This window comes from Parambassis ranga, chromosome 1 (assembly GCF_900634625.1).
Source record: "Parambassis ranga chromosome 1, fParRan2.1, whole genome shotgun sequence".
In the NCBI taxonomy this organism is placed as follows: Eukaryota; Metazoa; Chordata; class Actinopteri; family Ambassidae; genus Parambassis; species Parambassis ranga.
This window is the reverse complement of record NC_041022.1, coordinates 12,466,527-12,491,474: the sequence shown is the minus strand read 5'-3', so window position 1 is coordinate 12,491,474 and position 24,948 is coordinate 12,466,527. Positions and strand designations below refer to the sequence as shown.

The 24,948-nt window shown below is 40.3% G+C and overlaps 1 protein-coding gene across 1 annotated transcript in view; it reads right to left on the bottom strand.

The window, feature by feature from the left end:
• Positions 1–6,495: 6,495 nt before the first annotated feature.
• The window catches only part of dnah6 (dynein, axonemal, heavy chain 6), a 37,072-nt gene continuing 18,619 nt past the window's right edge, over positions 6,496–24,948 (bottom strand). Inside the window, exons 46-81 of the mRNA XM_028428854.1 lie at positions 24,801–24,947; positions 24,613–24,686; positions 24,382–24,536; positions 23,762–23,993; positions 23,514–23,666; positions 22,768–22,908; positions 22,348–22,590; positions 22,020–22,187; positions 21,712–21,947; positions 20,019–20,163; positions 19,632–19,748; positions 19,396–19,519; positions 19,047–19,243; positions 18,514–18,717; positions 17,945–18,070; positions 17,612–17,776; positions 16,899–16,966; positions 16,577–16,757; positions 16,205–16,384; positions 15,834–16,067; positions 14,195–14,330; positions 13,807–13,973; positions 12,921–13,111; positions 12,577–12,737; positions 11,905–11,993; positions 11,330–11,476; positions 11,072–11,210; positions 9,588–9,707; positions 9,293–9,414; positions 8,971–9,100; positions 8,731–8,858; positions 8,389–8,574; positions 7,814–7,886; positions 7,588–7,739; positions 6,758–6,980; positions 6,496–6,599 (exon numbers count right to left, since the gene is read on the bottom strand). Coding sequence (XP_028284655.1) covers positions 6,496–6,599; positions 6,758–6,980; positions 7,588–7,739; positions 7,814–7,886; positions 8,389–8,574; positions 8,731–8,858; positions 8,971–9,100; positions 9,293–9,414; positions 9,588–9,707; positions 11,072–11,210; positions 11,330–11,476; positions 11,905–11,993; positions 12,577–12,737; positions 12,921–13,111; positions 13,807–13,973; positions 14,195–14,330; positions 15,834–16,067; positions 16,205–16,384; positions 16,577–16,757; positions 16,899–16,966; positions 17,612–17,776; positions 17,945–18,070; positions 18,514–18,717; positions 19,047–19,243; positions 19,396–19,519; positions 19,632–19,748; positions 20,019–20,163; positions 21,712–21,947; positions 22,020–22,187; positions 22,348–22,590; positions 22,768–22,908; positions 23,514–23,666; positions 23,762–23,993; positions 24,382–24,536; positions 24,613–24,686; positions 24,801–24,947 — 5,558 coding nt within the window. The remainder of the gene's footprint in view (positions 6,600–6,757; positions 6,981–7,587; positions 7,740–7,813; positions 7,887–8,388; positions 8,575–8,730; positions 8,859–8,970; positions 9,101–9,292; positions 9,415–9,587; positions 9,708–11,071; positions 11,211–11,329; positions 11,477–11,904; positions 11,994–12,576; positions 12,738–12,920; positions 13,112–13,806; positions 13,974–14,194; positions 14,331–15,833; positions 16,068–16,204; positions 16,385–16,576; positions 16,758–16,898; positions 16,967–17,611; positions 17,777–17,944; positions 18,071–18,513; positions 18,718–19,046; positions 19,244–19,395; positions 19,520–19,631; positions 19,749–20,018; positions 20,164–21,711; positions 21,948–22,019; positions 22,188–22,347; positions 22,591–22,767; positions 22,909–23,513; positions 23,667–23,761; positions 23,994–24,381; positions 24,537–24,612; positions 24,687–24,800; position 24,948) is intronic.

Below are 24,948 nucleotides of genomic sequence, written 5' to 3'. Positions count from 1 at the left end.
AAAACTGGATGAAGAGCAACTTTAAACTTGACTCTCCTGTCACAGTCCTCTTGTATGCCATATGCAACATTTCTCCACCTTTCTCGCAGCTTGAAAGGAAGCTTTGCTACAATAGCCTTCAAATCCAGTTCCTCTATGTAACTCACCTCAGACATGGTGTTGCTGCAGGCAGTGAGGAAGTGAGAAAGCATTAAGCGACTCTGCATCTTCTGGTCTGATAGGTGCCCAGTCCATCACTTTGTTCATGTAGGCTACTGCTATTTTGTAGTTGTTTCCAACGTGCTCTTTTAGTAGCTGTTTGGCTCTTTGATAACCCGTTTCTGGCTTCATGTGCAGGCAACTGTATTAGCTCCCTTGCTGTCCACTTGTGAACTGTTCTAAATAATAGAGACAGTCTTTAGCTTTTTTAGTGCGAGATTCCACTCCATGTTCGAAGGCTCTAACAAAGGAATGGTAATCCAGAGGGTCACCACTGAATGTAGGAATGCCCAACTTGGGCAATGTCATCATTCTTTGTTGCTTTATCATTAGCTCTGTTATGCCATTCTGTTGTGCCATAACATTGCAGAGAGACTCCATAGTATGGTTGTCTGTTAGAAGGCCACCGCTGGATTGTGATAACGCAGCAGTCAGAGGTTGCACTGGCCTAATCATCATGTCTTTTCTCCATGTTGTTAACTGGATTTTCACTCACAGATAACGGCTTGCATCTCAAACTCTCTAGTTCCACCATGTGCACTCACATGTGAGAGGCGTTCACTCTCATAATTTTCCAAAACTTTGAGTTTTGCATCTGATGCTGCAATGGCAGTTTGCAAATCCAAAGCCTCTCTTTTTGCTTTCAGCTCGGCTTCTTGCCGTTCCAGATCTTGCTTTTGCTTAAGAGCTGCAGCCTTTGCAAGTAAAGTAAAGTGTAATGCTGCTCTCTCTACCTCAGCCTTAAGCCGCGCAGAGGAAGCGCTGGACCCGCTGGATGTGTTACTCTCAACAGCTGAGCTACGTTGTCTGCTCCGGTAGCTTTCAGCAGCTGAAACCAGCGATCTGTCCGCTGTAAGTCCGCATCACACTCTTTAGCTTGTTTGACACGAACCTCTTTCCAGTAAAACCTTCCTCTGGAGCTTATGGCTGACGCGTGTATAAAAAAAGGATGTGTCCTCCACAGTGATTTCTTCTCTTGCTTTTATTAAACTCATGAACAAAACACGGATCCAACAAAGCCAAAAAAAATAACTTGCCCTTGCCAGCTCCACAAAAATGTAACGCAAACTTAACTTGGCTTGTCTTATCCTCCACTTTCTCACATTCACCTCACGGTATCACATCCCACCACACGGTCAGAAACCGTGCGCTCCTCTCGGCTCCTATCGCCACACTGTATCTGTGGATGCTCTCATTCATCCAGGTCATAGTCATTTCCAAGAGATTAAATCGAGGCAACCTGGACTCAAGGATTGTTTTTTGAATTCGTTTCGCCACTCCCCCAAGTGGCTTCTTCAGTTCTGCTACTTTTCTGGTAGGGAATCTGAGTTTTATGTGTTCAGGACCTCTGTGGGTGGATCTTGCAAGAGCTCACATGACTAAGATCCCTATAGTTGGTTAATGGCCAGTTAACGACCAGAAACTGTGGGATGAAGGGACAATAATTCTAGCATTTGTGGAGTATTTTTGCGGTGGTGTTTTTAAGGTGGCACAGGTTCCAGGACACTTCTCGCTCATTTTAGCAGGAAGAGCTCCAGGAACACTCCAGTAGTGGAGGTAGGTAGACATCCTGCTGGCCTGAATGGCCACAAGATTTTCACCTACACTTTAAACACAAGTACATCACAAGAAAATCACATTAGTTTGTTCTCATAGAATGATCAGGAACAAACTGTACCATCACAGAGCAAACATACTTGGAAAAATATTTCACTACATCATCCACACTTTTGGGGATTTTAAAATGAAGATTTGTAAGAATTTTTACATTCAATCTTGAAACATGATAAACCTCCAATGGTCAACACCTGTTTAATATTAGCCTGTTTGCTTTATAACTAAAAGCATGTTTATGTTAGCAATGAGCTGTATAATAAGTTCAACCTGACAGAGAGGAACGCAACATAAATATACTGTGCTTATCATGATCTTCTATTCACCATTGATGACTGGAGTGTACACTGCCATACCTTCAAAGTTTGGATTGCTCACAGTTTTATCTAGTATGAGGCCATCGATGCTAGGAGGAACAGAGACACAGTGCCCCAAAGTGAGCAAGGAGATCACCAGCACACAATCTAACCCCATGTTATTAGATCAATACAGCTCACCTGCTGAGGGACATGGCCAAAATGACAGGCTGCCTGCCAGACTTTAGGACTTCTTTGATTGGTGGGGAGCAGCCAAATGAGAATCCATTCATCCATCAGAGGTGGTTCAATAAAGGATAACAGTGAGTGTTCTGTTTAACTTAAACAACAGTGATCTGTTAAAGTCTGATCTTCACATCATGTTTGTAGAAGTTATAATAATCAATTATTATACAAAGGACATTTCTGTAATGATGGATCATATTCTTCAATAAATAGATGACAAAGTGAACTATTTCTATCATCTGTTTGATTCGGTTCTCTTTTTCCACTCTCAGAACTTCAGCTGATGTTTTTGGATATACTTATGCCAAAATATAGAAAAATCTAAATGGTTTATAAACTTTCAAGCAGCACTGTATTTCAATTGGACTACCTGTCTGCAACCGATGATCACTGCCACCATCACAAGACCTGATACAACATGTGAAGAACTCAATACAAAGAAAGCAAAAAGTCTGATATGATAGTTGAAATGATTCAACCCCTTCATTCCTGGAGTCACAGGCTGAGGAGGAGTGGAGGCAATCTACTGCTCCAATCTTCAGATCAATCCTAAGCAGCTTCTGACAGGAATAAGCAAAAGGGATCATACTCGACATAATTGATGAAGTGGTGTAAATGGTTTTTTTTTGCTCTTGTGAGAAATATGTAATTTCCCCTTTGTTGAAGGACATCTCAGCAGCAGACAGTCATGTAAAATTAAACACTGTCTTGATCTGCTTTAATCCCGCTTGTCTATAGCTCCTTCTGTCACCTTCATTTTCATTTACCATTAATTGTTTGTAAATGTCTCTGGTTCTTTTTAACTCTTTGTAGGCCCATTCTCTGTTTTTTATCATAATTCATCTGGATTTTTAAACCCTGCATTTCTCTGTTATTGATTTATTCTCATACTCTATATTTTGCTGCAGTGCCGATCAGAGGTTTGATGCTACATTCCATACAAATGTGCTCGTTGGACTGCCAGTACATTCCACCAGGTGAGCTATTATTACTCAGGTTTTGTAGCTTTTGCCATTTTGGTTTTAGAGCTAACCTTAAGTACACTAGTTCTGTTGGAGATGGTAAATGGCTCATTTGGCTATCCAATTGTCATGCTGGAAATCATCCATTAGAAGCTGGTAAATTATGACCATAAATTGTTGCACATGGTCAGCAACAATATTCAGATATACTCTGGCTTTCGGGTCGTGATTGATTTGTGAGCCAAGAAAACATTCCCCACATCATTACATTTTGGCTGACAGGAGTGGAATCCAACATGGTTCTCAGCTGTTGCAGCCCATCCATCTCAAGGTTGGACATGATGCACAGTGTGATATGCTTCTCTGCTCACAGAGTGGTTATGGTTCCTGACTTACTGTAGACTTACTGTAGCCCTGCTTGTCAGCTCCATCTAGCCTGACCATGTGGCCAGGCAGAGATGCTAAGGTTTAAGGTGACATTTCAGTCTACTGCAAAAAAATTGTGGCATAAGCTTGACTCCTCCCAGAGCTGATAGATTAACCTGTGCCACGTGTAAACATGTGACACAGTCGTCAGACAGCAGACAGACAGCTGTTGGTGACTGGAATTGCACCATACTGTATCACACCAAGCTAACACACATACACACAAATCTCTCCTTGGCCAACAGGCCAAGCTGGGAGACTCACTGCCTACACTCCATCCTTCCCTGGTAGTGCTGCTTTAACTTGTTATTTGACCCTGAGATAGAACAGAACACCTGAGCTGGTGGGGTGGGGGTGGGGGGCTTATGCAAATCAAAGCATCAGATGCAAATCATTCAGACCTGTAAGGACCAACATTGCTTATGTCAAGTCATGGATATGATATTTTTGGATTATTACTATCATAAATACATGATGACATTAATCCATAAGCCATTATAAAAAAAAAAAAAAAAAAAAAAGAAAAGAATTATGTCAATTTATGTCTGTGTGGCTTAAAATCCTTCAATGAAAGATGGACAGTATTTAACATAACCCAAATATGAGGCTACATCTAGCAGATGGCTAGTTTAACAAGCAAAAATCTGAACCATTTCCTGGTGCGAACAATAGGACAATGTCTGAGGACACAGCCAAAAACCTGGAAGTCACAGAGCTGTAATGGAACTCTGAACGCGGTTGCTACTGAACAACCTGTATGACCTTGACTGTCTAATCTAATATACGCAGTCTGTAATCACTCATTTTCTGTTGCACAAATGGCTGTTGTTAACATGATTACAGCAGATTACACCACACTTCAGTGAGAGCATCAAGCTGACCACTGTCGGCCCATGCTGCTCATTAATTGATTGTCAAATATTCATGTTAACAGCTGTCCTCATTGTCCTACAGCTGTTATTCGCACTTTATGTGTCAATCTTTAATCCCACTGTCCTCCTTTTACTTCCCCCTTAAAAAACACCTCAGTTTTTTCTTTGGACCCCTCTGTTTCACATATCAACCATGTCCTCTTCCCTCTGGCTTATTCCACGGGGACGAAATTGCATGTGTGTGTATGTGTGGGTTGATAAACATTGTTAATCTGGTTTCAGAGTGACTGGGGCATATAATCTCATTTACTCCTTCAATCCTTTTCCACCTTCTTCTTTAAACTTTTCCCCTAATAAAAGTAAAATACAGTACACGCACTTATTCATAGCGCATAATCTTGGCTCATAAAAAGATTGTAAGAAAGGAGGTTAATAAAGAAGGTTAGGAGGTCAGTGGACATCAATGATACAGGAGCAGATGAAAATCATGCAAGTGTAAAGTCATTTGCATGACTCAGACCCAAGTCAGACCCAATGCATTTTTTAGCATATGGACTTATTTTCAGGTTTTCACTATCTAAATCTAAATCAGGATGATGAAGGTGAGATTAACAAACAGAAAGGCTTCACCTCTGAGGGGACATGTCCTTGTGAAGCCAGACAGTACTGTGTTTGTGGGACAAGCAAAGTATGCGCCTATCCGCCACAGCGCCCAAACCTGCACATTAATACACACACAATAGTGAAAATAAAATAACAATAAAATAAGAAATTTGCCTCATTCTAATCATCATTTCTTTTCAAATTTAGAGAACCACCTCATATAAAGGTTCGATGCTTATTAATAAGTGTACAGGTCAATGTATCGGGTGCATCCAAGCATTTTTTCTTATTTGTAACATCAATGATGTGTATGAGTGCAATACCCAACTGTGATGAGATGTCTTCATTTACTTGGGTGGCCATCAGCAGGAAAGCGCAATCATACAAGGAACTGTCACCTTCAGGATTTCTGTAAAACGTCTTGACACAATTTAGCTTGTTAGTGGCGTTGTATAAACAAAGCGAAGTCAAGCTTTAATTACATTTGTAGTATTACTTCCCAGGATATGATCATCCTGTTCTAAGGAGCATTGGTGTATTAGGCAGTCAGGGATGATCCATTTGTAGAAATGGTTTTTACGTCACTGGAGTTTATGCTGCTCCTCCCCAGCTTGATGTTAAATATAATGTTTATATATGCCCTGCTTGCCGTTAGCAGAGCAGGAAAGTGTGGAGAGGCAGTGTGTATGGCAGACACACAGATTGAGTGCGTCTTCACCCTGCTCCAGTACTGCAATGGGTGTACTTAATGTGTTTGAGGAGCCATATTTCATGTTTTAGCACTGCAACGCTCTAAGTGACACAAATAGGCTGCTGATGTGTGTGGGCTGTGGGGGAAACATTTCATCATTTGATGATCATCGATCCTCCTCTTGTCTCAACACATCCCTCTTAGCCATTTTGTGTTTTTTTTCTTTCTTTTTTCCCCCCATTTGTGAACCATTAGCATCCATGTGGCTGTCTTCCCATCATTGTTCATCCATCTACTACTGTATCTCCTATTGGTTTTTCCTTTCTCTGCCTGCGGCGATGTGTACTGTGAAATTATAAATTCATCCAGTGTCTTACTGGACAGCATGAATTCCAGTGGACGACTATTGGACAGAATGTCTTATCTTAAAAGATCTGGATGTGCTGGCCTGCTTTTATCTGGTGTCAGGACAGCTTTGTTGCTGCATAGAACTGATGTCATTCTACTTAAATACATGGGTACATGACAGGATCTGACAGATCAGTGTGTGATTTGAAATGTTTATTAAACAAAACTTGCACAAAAACTTAATCCTTCAACTGGCACAGGAGCGCAGCGGCCTTTGCTACCCAATAGTCACTGGGTCGCTTGGAGGGAAGCATTACTGTCACAACAAAATTGGTAGAGTGACCTGAAGAGAGAGAGAGAGAGAGAGAGAGAGATGAGTCGTGAGGAAATAAAGCTGCTCAAGAGGACACTACCTGAACCCCCTAAGTCGCCGTCCAATAACCGACCAACAATGAGCCATGCCTTAAATGTGAAAATAACTGAAAATAATCCATAATGTACCAGTGGTGGACAGAGTCCCGGCTCTGGATGAGGTCTTGTAGAGAGGAGCATGGTAGAGGTCTGGCTCTGGTACATAGTTCTGCTGTGGCTCAAAGTGCACCACTGGCAGCACAGCATTCATCACTTTGGGCAACGCATCCTCAATCACCATGTTGATGTCATCCCAGCGACTTGCATCCATGAACATGCCGTGCACAAGTACACCATTCTTTGGCTCTGGTAACTGTTGAAGAAGTGATGATCCAGAGAAAATAAATTGGCAACATTGGCCACCAGGTCATTTTCATTCAAAGGTTTGAAGTGAGGCATCTGAACTGAGATTTCTTAAAGACGTTTCATCAGAGATTTCTTAAAGACACTTCATAAGTTCTAAGTGTTTGGTGGGGAAACAGGTGGGGGTTTATTTAGGGTTTATATGTGGTAGAGGGCCTCAGGACCTCAGGTCCCTCTAAACCTGTTTCCCCACCAAACACTGGTAAAGCTGCTTGATGGAGCAGAGACATGTCTTCAAGAAAACTCAAACTACAAGTCCAGATGCCTTAAATCTTTTAAATCAGAAAAAATAAAGGTTACTCTACTTTCAAAAACACAAACACAGCCCCAGCTATGCTCTTATAGAAGTTCGATTGGATATATTCACAGCTAAATCAAGCAAATGCAACTGATAACAGACTTAATGCATAATTATTGTATAGAACTAATTATAAGCATAATGTTTTTGTTTCTCCTGCCATTTGCAACAATAGTCATAAACTGCAGGAACAACAATAAAATTGCCGGCAGAATCTTAGAGCAACTTTAACTAATTCAGTGAGATCCCTTATCAGTACCTCGTCATCCACATCTAGTTTTGCATTGAAGGGCAGAGTACTTAGAGCCTCACAGACTGCCATCTCATCCCTGTACGCTGGCACCACGTTGAAGCGGAAGTTGAGCTCATCAATGGGCAAATTGTATTGCCGGGCATGATTCTGCAGCACCCCTACAGTCCAAAAATTAAAAATTATTTTGTGGAGGACAAAGAAAAAATCACATTTTGGTGCTGCAGTGTTTTACCTGTAAGAAAGCCCTGAGGAAAGAAGAATCCCGAGACCCAAAAAGATTTGGGCTGACCACGAGTGATCCAAGTCTTGAAGACAAAGAGAGTCTAATTAAAATATGTGCTTCCTGAAGAAACCTTTTTTAATGTGTTATGCTTAGTATGCTGTGTATGCAAGGGAGATTAACCAAATGCTGAAAGAGGGTGTACAAGGAGACAGAAAGAGAGAGAGGAAGCGAGTGGAGGAGGGGGACAGAAGAGAGATGGTCTGTGCCTCAGGGATGAACACGGAATGGGCATGTGTTATTGCTTAACTTAATGAGATAACACACAGATTAAACATACAAATTTACATGCATGCATGCACGCACATAAACACAATCAAACCAGTATGCATAGACAGCTTTTCCTTGTTACATCAGATTCAGAGTCAGCGATATAAAGAGACTTGAGCCAGAAGAAGGAAGTGAATCATATATTTTCCTCCATTCAGCTCTGATTAATTTATATGCATTAGGCTTTATTGAGACAAATCTGTGAATGCAACTTCAAACTCAAATGTGTGCATGAACATCTGTGCTCTCTTCCATACCTGGATGAAGGAAGTTCTGAGGGTGAGGTCTCTGACCCAAGAAGACAGGGGCTTGAGGGAGGGGTAGGCAGAGTTTGCCCAGTGGTTGGGAACCTGGTTGTTTAGAAAGCTTGTGTAGATCCGGTCCATTTCTTCTGACATCACCACCTGACCTGCTATAGCCTTCTGTAGCGTGATAAGAGATACCTGGGAAACCCAAATAATCACGTCACAATGATGCGGTGGAAAGGGCATGACTCGATTTAAAGAGGCAGACTGTGTCTGATACTATAGAGTAAACAATGTACAGCATGCTCTCTGAGTTCACTTTCTATGCATATTTTTGTGTGCTATGTGTGTCACCCTGAGAACTCGCAGCAAGTTGTTGAATCGGTCCGTTTCCTGGCCCAAAACAGTTGTGAGAGAGTTAAGGCGGTTATTACTGTCTCGAACAAACAGGCTTTCCACTGCTTTATCCATGTCCAGACGCTCTGTATACAGACGGGATGAGAGAAAGACAGGCAGACAGACAGGGGGAGGTTTTGAGTTTATGATGTTACACAAGATTCACAGTATGTGCAGCCGTATCATGTGTGTACATACCAGGTAGCTTAGCTAGTATAGATGCAGCAAGCTCGCAGACTATTTCATCGTTACTCTTCGCTCCATGACTCGCTGAAGAACGAGGATTGACCTCTAGAATGGTGTTGATTAGAGTCATGGTTTCATGGCGCTGTTAAAGCAAACATACACACAAAGTGACAGATTTTACAATACTCTCACACTAAAACTACTTTTATAGCAATCTATATACAGTTAAAGCAGTGAGTCTGTCTATAGTATGTAATAGACTCACAGAAAAAAACAGGGTAAACGTTTTTACATATTCTTTCACTGCTGTTATTGTTTCAGTGTTGGTCCTCACCTGAAAAGCCAAGTTGGCATTCTCATGCATGCCAAAGACCTCGGGATCATCTATGATGGGAAGACTCTCAATGTAGTTCTTGTATTGCTCAAGTTCATCTGTCTCTGGGGCATAGTAAATGCCTTGCACACAGGAAAGACAACCATTAACCCAAAGAAAATAAGGGAGTGTGCACTGTGACAAATAAGACTTTTGCAAGCATATACAGACTTGCTGTGTTGCATTTAATTTGGTGTTCTGGTTATTTTGTTCATTCTATTTGTGTATATATAGGGAGAAGGAGAATGAGCTTTACCTGAGGGAGAATAGGTGTAGCCAGGCTGCAGAGTTTCAGGAGAAAAGAAGCCTTTTAGGACTGTCCTGAGGCAGCGCTGATCCCAAGCGTCCGTCACTCTGCCCCCATATGTAATCTCACCTTGGGACAGAATAATGCTCAGCATTGTTGTTTTGTTAACTGATAGAGGGGGTGGCAGTTCGAAGGAATATCCTTGTTATGTCAGATTGCTTAGCTTGATATATGTTAGTTTAAAAACAGACCTTTAGTACTTAAGATTTACTGTATAGTAGATGCAGTAATAGTCAAGTGTATTTCAACCATCCTCTTGCTCTCAGTTTTTTCCCTGCATGGTTAGTCTGCCTAACGTAACTTATGGTGGTATCTATTTATGCCCGTGCATCCCGCTAGAGGCTGAGAAAACTATCTGCATTTTGAGGTATAAAACATTAAATTGATTCAGACATTCTGTTTCTAATGCAGAAGCACCAACACAAGCCACGGAAAAGGAATAAGGCTCAAAAGGAATAGGCCTTGTAAAAGAAAGACATAAGCTTTATAGAAAGAAAAAGAGGATTCTAAGTTATTTTTCAGGATCAAGCATTTGAAATCCATACTTTGTGGAAAGATATACACAGTTATGTAAGGAAGGAAATGAATAATCAGACAAATCTCTGCTGAAAGACTTTAGTAAGCCGCAGGCTAGGTAAAGCTGGCTGAGTGTTTTTTTTTTTTTTTTTTTTTTTTTTGCACAGAGAAAAGAAGAACTGCTTCTAAAAAGAAAAGGCAAAATCATGCTTGGTTTGAGCACACATTCTTTCCCTCGAAGAATCTGGAGCTCTGGCACACAAGAGCTGTTAGAATTAAGGATTAAACTAACACAGTTGTGTGATGACAACAATGAGGGACATCAATTTGATATTGTGCGCTCCGCTGAGACTGAATGTACCACATAATCATTTGGAGGTGTAATTGAAAACCAGATCAGGAAAACAAATGAACTTTAGGGATATGATGAGTTTATGAATGGGTTGGCTTCCTCTTCTTTATAATAACTTTAAAGATGTGCATTATAGATGACAAACAATATTAAGTTGACATTATTAAATTCAAATTAAATTATACATTAGCGCCATGTCTGTGCCAAGACAATATGACAAAATTCTACATTAAGATTCATGTTTCAGCATCATTAAACAAGACGATACTGTAAATCCTTTGATATGAGCCAGCTGATGAAATGGTTTAATTTTTAAAGTGACAACGTGCCATATAAAATTGGAATTAAAACAGCACATGCTGATGTGCTAGGAGAAGATTTTAAACACAGAGAAGGGGAAGAGAGCTGTGAATGTGAACAAACACAGGATCATCGCTGCAGAACAGAGTGACATTGTGTTACAGGGCTGTCCTGCCCTGTGAAATCAGCAAACACGTACGCTTATATACACACACACACACACACGTCTATCTACATCTATCACATTTGTGATGCATTTCCCTACCAGTTGTATAGATGAGAGCATCCCATGGGATGGTGCCATCTTTGCAGTAGAGGTTGAGGTTGAGGAGAGCACACTCTCTGTCACTGTCATTGAACTCATAAGGGATGTTCCAGCCCAGAGGACCAAACTTCTTTCGTTCCTACGACGCATAAAAACAAGACACATATAAGGAGATACACAAACTGACAAGCACTAGACAGAAAAAAACAATACATCCAGGTACTCAAAGCAGTGATGATACTGTGACTGAGTGTATACCTGTACGGTAGCATGGAAAAAGCAGATTCCAAAGACAATCTTCCTCCACTGGCCTCCCAGAATATGCTCTTCAAAGAAATTGCTGGTGATCTCTGTGAAGGCTCGTCGCATGTTGGCTCTTAGGCCTTTAGGAGGCTCATTAGTCACCTGGCAATTGACAGCAGAGAGACCTGCAGCTCAGTGGTTGCAGCTGACAACATCGCAGTGACGACAACATCACAGTACCTCCTTGTTAAAAGGCAGTCTGTACGTCTCCTCTTATATCTGCAGTATATCTGCAAAACTTGATAGTTTTTGCAAATAAGAATTTTAAAGCTTAAATAGTTACATATGCAATGTATGCTGCCAATTAGTGAGACTTACTAACTGTGTTTGTGTGGGATGAAAATGATTTTAATGGCTGAATAAACCCTGGAAAAGATGTACACTTTATATTTGCATCCACCAAAGTGAGAGTAGTACTTGCTAACATTACTGCAAACATTAATCCTGCAGAGCAGTCTTAGGCCCTTTAGACAGACAATCATCAAAAGAAATGCAATGAAGTGGAATCATGTGTTTGTATGACTGCGTACCTTGACAGAATTCTGAAGCACTGTAACAGGAAATTCTTTGCTGGGCATTGAGCTGAGAAACAAACGGAAGTTTTCGTGGATGGATGTGTCTACACAGAAAGAGAAAAAAAAGAAAAAGAAAAAAATGATTTACATGCATTAAACAGAAAGAATAAGCAAATGGAAAAATCATAGAGCTATACTGAAGCACTGTGTCTTCTCTTGGGTAAGTTTTCATCCGCAATCACCAATTCTCAAGTTCCCAACATCCCTACATGAGAGATAGGACCCCCAATATTGACATTTAAAGGTAATAAAAGGTAAATATCCTGTTATTTAAGCCACTTTTACCACTAGTGTGGTTATATTTTGGTGGCATCATTATCTACCTTACCTCTATCTACCTTCCATTTGGACACTCCTGGGTGATGTTGCCCTCCACATCATGCCATTTAAAAACTTTAAAACACCAATGAGCAGCAGCTCCAGTGCCTGTGCATGATGCATTTAGTGTAGGCCCTGACATTGTTTTACACAATAACTCCTTTGGCTTGCATTTAGTGTCAGTGAAAAGTGAAAGTGAAGTGAATGTGTAGACAGCCAGACTGACTAAATATACTTTCTGTAGAAAGTGCAAAAGACAGACACTTCCTGTGTATACATGCAGCAAAATGTTCATGTCAGTAGGTGTACCAGGTTCTGTAAAGGTCTTAATGAGCTCCTCCATGGCTAACATCCAGGAGACAGCCAGATGGCAGTTCTGCAGGAAAACCCAGTTGCCACTTTTTAATGCTGCATGGATCAGCTTCTCTGCTATAGGTCCCTGGCCTTGCCCCAGTGAGATCGAGTCAACCCTGAGAAAAAAGGAGAAATAAATGTGATAATTCTACACATCTGTCAGATATTATGTGTATAAATCATTACAGTTTGCATTACAGTTCTCAAACAATATCTCTGTCAGGGAGCGTCGTTTTGGCTCCAGAGACCAAGGCAACACACTCTTTGCAACCATTTCTCCCCACCATTACTTAATTTACCTGTTAAGATATTCTCTCTCATTTGCAAAGCGCTGAAAGGCACCCATTGGGTCAGATCCTGTGCTGAGGATGAAGACCAATGGGGTGGAGGGGGACATGTCATTGTAGAGATTAGCCAGGTCTATAGGAGGGTTTTCCACAAACTGCTTCCCCAGTGAGACAATCACAAACTCAGTTGCTGCAAAGACCACCTGGAAAAGAAAAGGGATGGAGTCAGTCAGACAGTCACAGGGTAAACCGGACTAAGGACCTGTTCACACTGGAGAAAGTCAGTCCAGCTGGAGTAGGATTGTATCCGGTTAGCCTTTAAGCTGGATGCGTTCAGAGCTATTTTCAAATCTGGCTATCACACGTGTGTCCGCGCTCAATCCGGCCTAACCCGGCTTGTTTGTTGTACTCCAAACCCCTTGGTGGCGCCTCGTAATATACAGAGTCCGTTCAGGCTGCGATAGGACCGCGTGTGTGCATGCGTCTTTTTTTTTTGTCCTGTGTCGCTCGTTCTTTCGTTTTTTTCGGTTCAAAAAACAGTTTATTCCTTTGTAGCCCTGTGAAAAATAAACTTGGGACAAGGCTCGACGGTTGTTTACATACGGCTTTTGTACATAACCCGGACACTGTCCCCGTGAACCCGGAAGTATCACGTCTCTAGCTGATTTGCGTTTAGACCTGAGCCACATTTGAGCCAATCCGGCTAGAGCCACCTCCGGTTACAGGTGGATTGAGATCTATCCGGATATATCTAGATACGGCCCGAATCCTGCTCTAACCAGATTGATTTCCTCAGTGTGAACGGGGTCTAACAGTAGCTGTGTGTGAGAGTGTGATAAAGGAATCCAGAATATTGACACCCAGAAAGGCAATATCCACAGACTTCCTCCATGCTCACCTTCTCTTCCATAAAGCTCTTAATAAGAACTAGCTTCTGGAAGGCTCCCAGCCTCTCACTCCAGTAGCCTTTTATCTCTTGCTCCTCCTCTTTGGACTCCCCCAGAGGAGGCAACTCTGACACGTAGCCTTCCCAGGTCTCTGGATTAATGGATGCTTGAAAACGTCCTAAAGGAGAAGTGACTTGTTTAATACTACACAAATCTGACATAAAAGACCTTTGCCTGGTAGGAAGCATGGGATTTGTATACTTTGTGGTAAATGATGATACAGGAGAGATTGCATCAAATGTCAAATGTTTTCATTTCCATATTTAGAGGAAATACTATAATGCAAGAAATATGCAGAAGCTTTTTGAACAAACAAGAATAAGAATGGGGGTTGGTTACCTAGCTTGATATGTAAGTGGTTTCTGGTGATTTCCTTGGAGATGTCCTTGAAGCAGGGAAGTGCGTTCTCAAGCTCACAACATGTCTGCCAGTCAAAATCACTTAGCCATGTCACATCTGGCCGTTCTGCATGGTCCTGTGATAACAAAATAAAAGAGGAGATGGATAAACAAGGGAACTTATACTCAAGTATAAAGGCTGTATGGAACAATTAAGCATGTCAACAGTGTGATGGAAGGATAATCCAAAACGACTAAGTCTGGTAGTTATAAGAAACGTCATGGCAAGTATGAAAATCATACAAAGTTACTGAGAGGAGAGTACATGATGAACGTATAGAAGCTGGAAGACAAAAGGCAGAATACATGGAAACACAAATGTGAAGGAACAGAAAGGAAGGGCACAATCAGCATGAGGATCACGGCAGATAACAGACAGCACCCCCAGACTAAATAATGCCATATAAATGAATATCAAATGATGGGTGAACAGAGGAAATATACCCATGGGTGGCACTGACTGATCGGTATTGTGGTCTTAAAGCCACCTGAACTTGTCAATATTACCAGACCTAAATCTCAAAGGTTCTTTTATTCATTTCTCCGTGCTCCTATATTCATTATCCAAACTAATGGTGTCTCAATTCACACTCCTCTGGTCCCCCAGAGTCAGAGATGATAGAAAAATACATATTATGAATGAGGGAAACAAGATAGAAGAAGGGCAATTATTCCCAGGAATCATTGAAATGTAAGCAGGTTGGGGTTCAACTAAACATGATATAGCCCTCCTCATGGTGTCTAGAATGACCTTATGTTTGACTTGAGTGTTTTTTTTCATTAATTGCTTAAGGTCCATCAGCATGCAGCATGTGGGGTGCATGGACAGCTGAAAAACAGAGATATTTCTTATCTCGCTTTCATGGAAATATTTATTTTGTCAACCTTTCTCAGGAAAGAATTTCTCATACTCTGTGTTCTTTTGTCTGTCTCATATTGTCTGTGTTTCCATCAGTTCACTCACTCAACTTAACTCAATCCTGACATGAGAGGGGACAGAATGAAAATATTGCCTGAAGGCCAACTTGTCAGGGGTTTTAAATGGGGGAGGAAACAGCACCTTGTGCATCTGCATTTAGGAGGATCCAGCCAAGAAACTGTATCAAATTTCTTCTAATTACAAGAATACCTAGGAGCCAAAAAGTTTTTGTTATCTCTATATTCCTGTAGGCAAAAACACCATGCTTTACAATTTATTCTGACTTCAGTAGTCAGACATTCTTACTGTTACTACATTCTGACAGTTAAAAGCGTGGCTATACTAAAACTGGGATAGTTGTACCAATATAGTTTTTTTAGTCGCTTTGTATACAATAGCTCTGCTGCCTGTTGTATTGACTATTAGTAGGTTCAGAAATAGCTTAGTTTAAAAGGTACTATAGCTACAATATACAGATAAAATCCATTGACTGAATGTAAATAATACTTTAGTGTGTAAAGATGCAGTTACATTATACTATACATTATAGTATACATTATACATTATATAACTCAGCAACACACTACTGAGACCCTTAGACAGCTTTTCATCCAGCATCAGTATTTCAGCAACCTTTTTTTGACCTGATTTGCCACCTTACCGTTTTAAAAGAGGAAGCGCCCCTCAGGAAGTACTGCCACTCTCCATCAGAAATTTCTTCACGCTGCCTCATGATCTCTACACACAACATAAAGCTGTAGATGAGCTTGTGCTGCTCAAAGAGGCCACGAGATACATTGATGTAGGAGTTGAGTGAGATCTGGTCCAGCAGGATCTGGAGACGCTTCTCTAGCACGCTGTTCTGTTCTGATGTCTCAATAGTGGAATTAAAGAGCTGTGAGAGAAGAATGAAATAAAAAAGAGAGAGACAATAACCCAATTACGTGATGTGTTGAAGCTTTTTTTATGATGTGTACACAAATTTTGTGTGCTTTGTAGACAGAAAAATAAAGCCTGATTCATCTCTTCTACCTGTTTGAAGTACTTCAGGGAGAACTGATACATGGGATCGATCTCAGAAAGACTGGCGATGACAAAATACAAGACAGAGCCTCGGGTGGCTACAGGTCGATAGAGCTCTCTTGTAGAGTTGATCATCAGCTCAGTAGATTCTGCGTCCTCCAGGCGTTGCTTTATGGCCGCTGATGTCACCTGGAGATAGTGGAGAAAAAAGACAAAAAATGTGAATGAGGAGCACAACAACTAGAACAAGAACAACAAAAAGTTTCAATTTCAATTAGGAAAACAATAAGAAAGAACAACCAGTTGATTGAGAGTTGAAAATTATGACAGGTAATGCAAAATTCATCAAGATCATCCGTATGACCTCTGCCGGAGCCCCACCTTTGATTCCTGTAGAGTCTGGACGAGCTCCTCATTGTCAAGTATATTCCCCTTAGAGCTAAAGAGAAGCTTAAGAATGCGGTCCTCGATATCTTTTAGCTGATTGCGGTCAGCGTTGATGCAAACAATCAGCTCATTCCTCTGTTCCTCAAGTTCTGGACGCTCAAGACGCACCACATCACTTTAAAGAGAGAAACGAGTTGCAGGGTAATTGTAATTTTCAAGGGTTTTGGAGGTAGAAAGGAGAAAGGGGAAAAAAGAGAAGGAAAAAGGTAAAGTTGTGAATGTGAGTCCTAAAGTTTGGTCTCTTATGTGTGTCTACCTGAGCAGTTGGTCCTCTAAGCCAGACTTAGTCACAGTGAAATTGATGATTGTAACTTTGATACATATCTGGAAAACAGAAAAAAAACGTGCATGCCAAAAGACACATTTTACATTAATCGAGGCCAGGATCACATACACAACTAAAATTCTAAGGAAACACTAATTAATTTATAAAGATTTATCTGTCACATCACTCTGCATCATCAGAGCCTTTGTTTTTTGTGTCTAACAAAAACATCGGCTGTTACTGCCACTATGCACCCCTGGTTTGAACAAACACCCTTGTACACCCTTGCATTCACAGGGTCATCCTGCTCTCCTGGCTGGCATTGAACAAAAGGGCACACAGGAGTAGCTGGCAGGTGATTTAATGTCTGCAGAAACATGGTTTAATGCCAGGCGTTCATTATACTGCCCAATATGTAGCTTCAATGGCAGAAGGACTCACAAACGTTCTTGTGTGTGCTACTGTTTTTATTCCAAACATGTACTTCTTGGAAATCCCATAAATATCTATTATAGTTTTTTGGGGATTTTGTGAGCAAAGGTTTGTTGATGTTAGTGAATTCCAAAACTAAATAGTGACCTAACTGTCTTTGGTGCAGACTTGCTGATGCCATTTGGACACCATAACAGCAGGTGTTATTATGCTAAAGCACAAAAACACTTTCCACAGTTGATGACAAAATGCAGACAATGTTCTGTTTTTACCTCTGGCAGGTAGTGTGGGTTGGCCATCTTTGTAGTCATGTAGAACCTGAAGTTTTTGTCATAGTCGATATCTGAGTCTCCAAGCCTGATCAACGTTCGTCCACCAGACACAAATGTCTGCTTCAGGAGGACTGGCTCAAGAGCTGGATCTAAGGTTTCCTTTAACTATATACACACAGTACAAGAATGTACACATATACCGCACACACACACAGATTATTGGAAACATTGTTCAATAACGGTCTCATTGTACAATTATAATGTCTTATGAAAGTAGCCCTTACAGTACAGTACAGTACTTATTTAAACATATTGTGGGCAGTGTGTTCCTACCTCCTCTAGCAGTACTGGCATGCCCATGCGTATGGCATTTTCTAGGGTACGAAGGAAACTGGGGTCTGTGAGCTTTATCACTTTTAGGCCATGCTTCGTCTCCTTGTTGCGGATCCACTGATTGGCCTGAGGGTGAAAGAAATAACTTTGACCTAATGTGACAAAAGACTTTGTACCTGAATGGAAGTAAAACAAAATAGCTGTGTACAATTCACACAGTGTATTACTTATAGCATTCAATGAAACATGATCAGACATGGAAACACAATAAAATAGCAGTGAAAATATCTTAATTTAGTGCAAATTTGCAATGCTAAATGAGCTGGTTGGTGTCCTTTCTACTGTATGAAGGGAAGCTTGGTATTGTGCGTTTGGTATCCTGGGGCAGGGGCCAGTCTGTGACTTTGTCTCTGACCGTGTCTGAAAGGAGGTTCTATTTTCAGTTTTTTATTGTTCTTTACGCTAGCACTGCAGCCATTTAGTTAGCGCATCTCAGTATGACATCATGTGTGAAACTCTAATAGTAACAAATGACTTATACTTATGTCCTCTGAATTAATTTACGTCACCTGATCCTGTGGGTCAATCATAAGAGGCCAGCGACGGCCTTTGGTTACCAGGATTCCATTCTCTGTAGATACAGTGTCACGGGGCAACCCTTCAGTGTTCCACTGGCGGATGACATATTGATCACCCAGAATGTTGATCAGGCTGAAGGTGGAACTGATGGGTATGTTTAGCTTCTGACACTGAATAATCCACTGATCAATTAGCTGAGGAACAAGAGTGACAACAACAGGGTATATGGTATTAGCTGTTAATGCTTTCTTCACAATATGTTTAATTTTTTCTTTCTTTCTTTCTCTCTCTCTCTCTTTTGCTTTTATCATGTAGCTTCTGTATTTTGATAATGCACAGACACTTTTTATTCAGAATCACTACTGCACTAGAATTTACATATATATAAAAAAATCCTATACCCAGCCAAAGGCAGTGCAGTGAGGTGCAAAACTCTAGACCAGGCTCACATTGGACATACCAGCTATACACTTTATCACAGAGGCCCTAAAGGTTTTAAACCATCCCATCACACTGTACCTACCAGCTGTCTATATTGGGAAGTGAAGGCTCCATAGTAGGCAATGCAGGCAGCTGCAATGAATACATTTCCCACAACACTGATGATTTCCTGCTCAAACAAGGTAACACTTTCTTCCCAGCGTATCTGCTCATCACCCAGAGCAGAAGTCAGTTTCCCTGCTCTGTCCAGTCGAGCCTGTGTCAGAGCCATTGTGCTAACTATGAGGAAGGAAAAAGACATTTTAGTGAACACTTTCAGTGAACAGAATTTAGACAAGTTCAAGAAAATTTTAAAGCATAAACTGATTTTAGAAATGCATCCAGGTATGGTTTATCATATCAACATAACAGCATTAAAACACAGCCCTCACCCAAATCTTCCTTCTCATTTATGCTGTTGTGAAACAGGTCCTGTAGGTCCTTGATCTGATCCTCCACCTCCTTAAGTTGATCTTGCTTTTTCCTTAGTGTTTTCATGGTTATATCCAGCTCCGCCTGCATAGGTAAGGTTAGTGGGAGAAAAGTATGCAGACCAGTCACAAAAAGGGATGTTCATTATATCAGTAATAATAATAAGTTTATTTAAACTGCACTCTTTATGACTGACCTGTGCTTTAACCATTTTTTCTCTTTTAGGCAAAACGTCTTTGAGCACTGTGGAGTAAAGATCCATAGCTCTGACCCACATGCACATCGATGTGCAAGCTTTGGACACCTTCTCCACCTAAAAGCAACACATGATAAAGTATTACACCCAGCACACTGAAACATACTGTGTCAAATTCCATCCATTTTTTTCAGAAAATATATCATTAAATCGGCATAGTGTACATACAATACAGTGGATAAAGGATATAAATTACATTGCCATTCCAATACTGACATCTACAAAACTACCAAAGTGTCTGAACTCTAATCTTTTTTTACTTTAAGTAAAAGAAAAGATAAGAGAAGTTCTGCTGATAGATATCTGAATGTTTGACATGAAACAGACCTTCTCAGGTATGAAATCAGGGTTGTTGATGTATTTCTGCAGCTTCAGCAGGATCTGAGGTTTGATGTTATCCTTGTCATAGTCTGTCAGACGCCTAAGGAAATTGGAATCTCCCAGTAATTGCTTGGCAGAGGACCAGTCTGGTCTGTAAAAAATAAAGCAATATTAGTGAGAAACTCTAGAAAAAAATGGGGAGGTCTAAAACGTCTAATAATAAAAGATGCATTTTTTGCTACAAAATAAATCTGTTAAAAACATTATGATTTTATTTGACTCTGGCAGATTGCTATACATTTTTATTACATGTTGCATAATTTGGCAAACTCAGCTATGAGCTGTCATGTAAGAAAAATACACTTACAAACAACCAAAGCTTGTGTTGATATATGCTATATAGCATTCAGTAGAATCTATCAAAGCCAAACATTATTATGTCCTGCTGCCATGACCACCTCTTTTTATACCTCCAAAACAACACTGTAAGTTGGAAGATTTAGAAACTAGCAGCTAAAAATCACTTTCTTGTTCTAGTACATCCCAAAAATAGTTTATCTGATCAAAATCTGGAAATCTGGAAAACAACAAACAAAAAAAAACTTTTTAGTCTTTGTTACATTTCTGAAATGAATATTGCAGCCTTCAAATGTGCATTATCCTAATTACAGAGGTTGCATGTAATGTGCAATGGACTCATTTTCTCACATGTCTTATCCGTTCCCCCTGAGGCTATGTGCACTCAAGTCATCCATATAATGCAAAAGAACACAGGACTCATCTAATAAAGCAGCCTTCATCCAGTTCTGTTCTGTTTACCAAAGACATTGTTGCCACTGTCACCTGTGCACCACTCCCACTTTCAACATACCGACAACAGCACAATAATCAACTGCTCACCCATTGTCTGATACATCACAGAGTGTAAAATCTGCCTTTGTTATTTGCTTTGTGTTTTGGCTCATCGGTTCACGCTTATTTAACTTTTCTTAGTAGTTGCAGTTAGTGAAAATTCTAGTGCCAGTATACAGAAGAGTGGGTGGAAGAAGTTGACAGGATATTGGGCAGCATTGGATTTGGAGCAGCAATCCAGTAGATTAATAACTGATTAAATTTAGGGGGTTTACAGAGGGATGACTGCCAAGTCATGAAATGCTGACTACAAAATAAGTGGGATTAAAAAAAAAGCATCATGGAAAATAGTAAAGTGAGTGTGAAACAACAAAAAAAGATACTACAATAATGATAGCATAGTAAGTATTGACTGCCTCTGATAAAAATGCTGATGACTAGGATTACAATGGTAGTCTTCACAATAACTAGAGTGAAATCAGGGTGTCAGAGATATTTTTTTGCACAGAAACAGCAAATGCTTTCCCACTGTTTTACTTTACCTTGTTTGGACATGAAAACAGAAACTATTGGTGTCGAATGAAATCAGTGGTATTGAACAAATTTAATGCACAGTGTTTGCATTTAACTACCGGTAGTCCCTTGATGTCTGCTTTGCCCTTCATACTGTGCCTTAATAAAATTGCATCTGACAGACAATATTTTGACAAATGTTCAAAAAACATGGATGTGGCATAATCTGTATGAAATATATAAAGATTAGCTGGATCAAGAGTCAAATTTCATGTGACAAATGTTTCTGTGTTTTAAAAAAGAAAATACAAAATACAAAAAAAAGTATACTGACTTGCAGCCGAGCAGGATACAAACAGCCTCCATGACGGTCATCACTAAGTCAGGTGGTTTGGTAAACACCTTGAGCTCAGAGATGTCGGCCTTGCTGAGAGAATTAAGGGCCTGATTGGAACCCTCCAGAGCCACCAATGCCTCATTCAAGTCCCTCTGGGCATCATCTGCTATGGCCTGAGTTTCTTCAGCCTTGACCTTAGCCAACGCTTCATCTTCCTTTACTACTTTGCGCACCTGTGATGACATTATATCATTGTACCATTCTACACATTATGAGAATGTGTAAAAATATAAGTGCACACAAACCTCATCTGCTTTCTCCTGATCTACAGTAAGTTTCTCCATGAGGGCATCGACATCATGTGACTTTTGTTTCAGGATTGGCTCCAGAGCAGACAGGTCCACTTTCATTTTGTCCACAAGCTTGTTGGTCTCCAGCAGCTTTGTCAGACCATTTTTCACACGGTCCCTGGCCTGTACACAAACACCACAACATACATGCATGTGCTTACAATCTATATTATCCAAATTCTACAAATAAGACTCCATGCATAACTACATACACAAAACCAGCTTCTATTTCTTTGGTAACAATGTAACTAATCAACTAATCACAATGATTGGGTGGACATACCAGAATCAACTGCTGTCTCTTGTTGTCAAGCATGCTCAGATAGAGGTTGATAAGCTCCAAATAGGAGGTAGGTGTGGTGTAATACCGCCGTCTCAGCTCTAAATAGTAGCGCTCAGCCATGTCAGTGACACTGACATGTATCTCCACACACAAAGCATACAAGTTCTGCTTTAGGTCTTCATTCCCAAAGTCCACATTCTGGAAAAAGGCCTGAGAGACAGAGAGCAGTGCCTCCCGAGGCCACTGAGCAGCAGGCGGTAGAGAGGAAAGGAGAAAGGAAAACAAGTTTGAATTAGAGATCTTGTTTATTAGAGCAGTGATTTAGCAAAGCAGCCAGTGATGGAAATGTATAAACATTTACAAAATACAGTAATAAGAAATTCAAGCAAAGAGAAGTGATCAAAGAATAAACCTGCATACCTGCACGACCCAGTCAATGGTACAGCAGTTAACCAGTGAAGGAAACATGCGACAGCGGGACCTGAAGGCATCACCCACAGGGCTCATACATAGCACAGTGTGCAGTTTCTCTCGTACACGTGAGATGAAATACTGGAACACCTGAGGGATTGACCACACGCAGAAAATCTCACATAACACACAGAAAGCAGCTTTGGTCTCTGCAGGGGTTAACATAAAGGTTTTTGTGTCAGTTAGAGTCTGTGCTTAATGGCACTGACTCTAACTGACTGTGCCATACCTGCATTTTTATTAAAGTTGTAATTTTTCTGAGATGCAAGTAGAAGTAATATTATTATTCTGCTTCTTTCTCAAAAAAGAAATTGGCTACATTTATTTTCCAAAATGATGACAGTCCCTTCAAATGCATCCTAAAACTGTCCCTTGAACAAACTCTTAGAAAAAGACTTCAGGTGCCTGCATAATTTAGGTTAAGACTGCTGTTGTTATACATTATCTTTTTAAGTATAGGATATCAAAAAAAGTGATTTTATAAGTGTTATAAGTATAAGTATAAGTGTTTTATACTGCAAATAGTGTTTGTTGTCGTTATTGAACCTATTGTAAAAGCTATTAGATTAGAGACTCTATTGTTACAAGACGTTTGGTATTGTGAAATCTTTTTTACGTAGTGTAGATATCATTTAGAGACAATTTTTTCTGCTTGCATCAGATGTGTTTTACAACGCTACATATTCTTAGCATACCTCATCTCTGTTCTCCTCACTAATTCCGGCCTCTTTGGCCTTAGGGCGGGTGGCAGCTAGAACTTGTTCCAGCTCATCTTTCTCAAAAAGGTTGGGCACTTCGCCAGAGTTTAGCATGTTGTTGATATCCTCCAAAAACTCCTCTACTACAATCTTTAACAGGCATGAGAGAATGGGAAACAGTTAGACACAATGAAGATAAAAACATGCTCTTTCCCTACAGCAACCTAATACCTTATTTTTTTTACCTGAGTATCCGTAAAGAGAAACACCATATCTTTTCCCTCAACACCAGCCATCTTGTAGAGCCTCCTCAGGTCTTCATGGAAGCTGTCATAGTTGTACCCTCGGCTCAGCTCAATCTCAAAGCAGCGGTACCCACACATGTGGGCTGCCAACCGAGTGAGTGACTGCTTGCCTGTGCCACCAACACCCACTAGCAGGGCATTGCCTTTCTCCTGGCGAATCACACGAGCAATTCTAAAATATAGAAGAAATCATATTTGTAATTGGTAGTAAAACAGATGCAAGAAAATTAATATGTTATAAATTATAAATGTTATAAATGAATGATTGACAACACAAACTTTTCATTGTCGTTCTTTAAGTAAACCACATTTACCAGCAGGGACAGTGGATAACATCTTTAATAAAATACTACTAAACACATAAAAAAAAGGTTCTGTCAGATGTAGATGACTTACTATTCTACTTAATGTATCAAAAAGTTAAAATTAAATTAAAATTACTTTTTCATCCTTGTGTAAGCCCCTCACAGTTTTTACCACCTACAGTTAATTCCATCAACTACCAAGTCATCTCATAAAAAATGTAGAAATTCAATAGATACATGTTAGCATGTGCTCACCTGGAGACATGCTCAATGGCATCCTGGAAGAAAACCAGCTTGGTGTCCTTGGAGAAGGTCATGTTGTAATCATCAAGATAGTCCTGAAGGACAGCCTGGATCTTATTCATATCTGTCAGATCCTCATAAACTCGATCTTCTTTCTCTGCGCCCACCTACAAGGATTGTGAGAATACCGGTAAATATCTGGGTAAACATATAAATAAGATGTTCTCTAAAATAGAACCTGACCTTGATGAAGTCTCCAAATATAATGGGCTGAGTCACAAAGTACGAAGGTTCCAAGTTAATGTTAAAATATCTGCCTGGCAGAAAAAAGTGGCAAAAATTAAAAAAGTAAAATTCAAAATATAGACACCTAGAAAAGCAGATGTAATTCACAACTCTGCATTTAACAAAGAAATTCGTTTTGCTCTTACTGGCCATTTCGCAGATGAGGGTGTTGAAATATGTCTTGTCTTCGCTGTTGATGAGTCGGTCATGGAATACTCGCTGACATTCATGGCAGAAGAGACGGAAAACCTGGGTCTTGTCTCTCACCTGACCGGGCTCACACTGTAGTATACC